This window comes from Schistocerca nitens, chromosome 6 (assembly GCF_023898315.1).
Source record: "Schistocerca nitens isolate TAMUIC-IGC-003100 chromosome 6, iqSchNite1.1, whole genome shotgun sequence".
NCBI lineage: Eukaryota > Metazoa > Arthropoda > Insecta > Orthoptera > Acrididae > Schistocerca > Schistocerca nitens.
Window position 1 is genome coordinate 216459627 of NC_064619.1, and position 3348 is coordinate 216462974.

General features: G+C 40.4%; 1 protein-coding gene across 1 annotated transcript; it reads right to left on the minus strand.

Moving 5' to 3' along the window:
- Positions 1–500: 500 nt before the first annotated feature.
- On the minus strand, positions 501–1664 carry LOC126263287 (uncharacterized). Its single transcript, XM_049960373.1, has one exon. It carries the CDS (start codon positions 1662–1664, stop codon positions 501–503), a length of 1164 nt encoding a protein of 387 aa, XP_049816330.1.
- Positions 1665–3348: the final 1684 nt, after the last annotated feature.

The window sequence follows — 3348 nt, forward strand, 5'->3', positions numbered from 1 at the left end:
GACCTGTGTGAGCGCAAACTTAGTAGTAAGGGCCTGCGGACCCCTTACATCCCCGCCCTCAAAAACTTCTTTTGAACCGCAGGTGAAAAAGTATCGGCAAGGGATTTAAAACATGGCTACATTTGAACAGAGCATACAAACAAATAATTAATGAAATTACAAATTCATCAAATAATCCTGTCTCCACAATAATTTTTTTTTTTTACAAAAGGTTATTACATCGCATAAATGGCATTGTCCAAAATTACAATTTTTCATCTCAACCAGCAATAGTCCTCTCTAGTCCAATATCGAATGAAAACACACAACATATACACTCAAAAATTATTATCTAAACACAGAATATATGAATTATTACTACAAAATAGTTATTACAGGTTTTATTTTCATTCTGAGACAATCTTCGACATGAAATATGCAACTCTAATTGTAATACATCACCAAATACAATGTAAATAAACACTTCCCTCTTTCAAAAGTCTCTTTTACAGCTAAATGTCCTAACCATGTCTTAGCAGATTTATTCGGGTCCTTATAGCCCTCACTCTTGGCTGGACCTCACCTGGAGTGTCATTTGGTTTCTCGGTTCCTCCGCCTCTTCCTCGGTAATCAGATGAATGATTAATATGAATCCTTGGGTCATTGCTTCCCTCTCTGTTTCGATCATTAGCTTTATTGTGTCCCTGTGATCTAATAGACTCCAATTGGGCCAGTATCTTCATTAAAGCCTCTCTATCTTCGATTAGGCTCCTAGATACAGTTCCTTGCCTTTTCTGATTCAATCTTCTTTTTATCACAGATACCATGACGTTATCATTCAGGGGTTGTTCCAAAACCTCGTTCCATTTCCACAAATGTTTGGCAAATTCTTCCGACGTTCCTTTCCAATTACTAAGTGGTCTGCATCGTAGTGGGTCCTCAAGTGCTGCACACTGACGACCTTTGGGCCAGCATTTCTTCAATAATCCTCCTCCAAACTGATCATAATTAGTAGTCCCTTTCTTCCTTTTGATTCCACAAGTGAAGGCCTCACCTTCGATTGCAACCCACTGGTCATCTTCTTCTTGCTGCACGGCTATAGCATTTCTCGGATTGACTGCCAATTGGTTTTGCTTATCTCCTATCCCCTCAACCACATCGTTGCATTGTTTCTGCATCTGCGTCACCTCGGTGATCTTTTCTCCCAATTCGGTTCTAGTTTCTTCAACATCGTCTTCTATTTTCTCTGTTAACTTTTCTTCCATCTTCTCCACGTCTCCCTGGACCTGGTCTATATTTGTCTGTAGCTTATTTTCTCTTCCGTCGACGTTCATCTTCAATCGTTCTGGTAACTCCTGCATTTCCTTCTTCAGATTACATTCCATCTTCGTGTACGATGTTTTGATCTCTTGTAAATCTTCCTTTAGTGATTCTCTTGTTTCTCGTGAACTCTTCTCTATTGATTCTCTGAGTTCTTGTGAACTCTTCTTTAATGATTCTCTGAGTTCTTGTGAACTCTTCTTTAGTGATTCTCTGAGTTCTTGTGAACTCTTCTTTAATGATTCTCGTAAATCTTCCTTTAATGATTTATAGAATTTTTCTCTCCTTTCCCTTTCTTCTTGAAAATATTTCTCGAATGATTCTCTTGTTTCTTGGGCGCTCTTCTTTGTCAAGTCTATCAACATCGACCACTTATCTTCATCTTCTGAAACTGACTTATTTCTCGTCGTTTGTCCCGGTGTCTCGGGATAATTAGTTGAATGTGCTGATGGGCTTCCTAATGACAATCCACAATCACTAATTCCTGAATCATCCCTGTCTTCCTGTCCTATCCCTTTTCTTTCAACTATTGCCTCACAAACCTGCTTATCTTCAGAAGACATGTTTGGTTTATATTTAATGCCCAAGCAAGTAATACAAAATAACCTCCAATAACCCAAAACACTCCTAATTACCATGAAACTAATCAAACAGTATCTGCAATCCTTTCAGTTAACTCCCAAAATGATACTATATGCATGAGTACCGAACATCACAACTCTCAAACCTATTAATTTCCAATACCATTTTCACATACACAATTCATGTAAAAATGTTTTAAACAAGATAATCATAACACTCACAAAATTTATAAATGCAATATCACCAAAACAATTACCATTTACACAGTGCAGTGTGCATAAGTAAGCATGCTATACTTCAGAGTATGTTTCGCAACTTTTCTGAAATTATTGCAATTGAGCACTTTTCCTAATGTAAATGTCAGTTAAAAACTGTTTATTTATCGCGAATACTGCACACTGCAATTTAATGTTATGTTAACCCGTCGTCTTCACTCACCAACCGACGTTACCGCGAGTCGCGATGTTTTGACGTTTGAGATGGGCGTGGCTGTGCCGCCGCTGGAGCTCGCGTGAAGTTGAAGATCAGCTGCAAGGCGACGTAGTTCCCTGTCGGCCGCTCCGTGGCGCTGCAGGCGGGCGTAGTTCGTAGTTTGGCCGCTAGATGCCGGAACTGCGCTCGTTGTCTCGAAGTTGCGTCGCTCCGTGGCGCTGTAGGCGGGCGTAGTTCGTAGTTCGGCCGCTAGATGCCGGGACTGCTCTCGGTATCTCGAAGTTGCGTCGCTCGCCGTGGTGTCGTGTGAAATCACTTCGCGGATCAAAGCTCTTTGGCGCAACTGCTACGTGGCTCTGCGTGACGTCACTCACTAATTGCGTCGCCACAATACCTTGTCGTCAGCATAACAGTTTGTGGGTCCACACGAAACCGTCCAATTTTCACCGTTCAAAAAGCAATTTCCGTCAACATCTTATCACTAAACACCTTTCTAACAACTTTTGTGACGAAATCTTGGCTCGTTTTGCTATTTTACTGTTCACACGTGTCTTTCTTTAGTGATCACTTTTCCCAGTTTTTCGTGCGGATTTTCGCATTTGCACTTTACAACACAGTTTAATATGGCCAGAAAAACAGTTTTGTCACAATCGTGCGATATTATTACTTCGTATTGTTCAAAAATGCACTGTTCCTTATCGCGATTTTAACGTTGCAAAATATTTTCTTGCTTTAAGCACGGTAAATTACCTATTGTTCATTACGACTCGTCCGAAAATTGCACTTGTCCTTTCACGGTAAGCCAAGGGTGTAACAGGCCCTTTTATTTATTATTATTGTTCCCGCTCGTTCGGGATCTGAATAGCAGCCCAAAATTAGATAATTGATTAATGTGACCGTGTACCTAATGGGCTGGCAATCGGATTGGACTGCTCAGGGGATGTTACATTCCGTATTGTCCTTCGCAAATACTGTAATAAGTACTGTTTGGTGGTAAGGAGGACACAACACAGTTTCACAAACAAGATCTATATT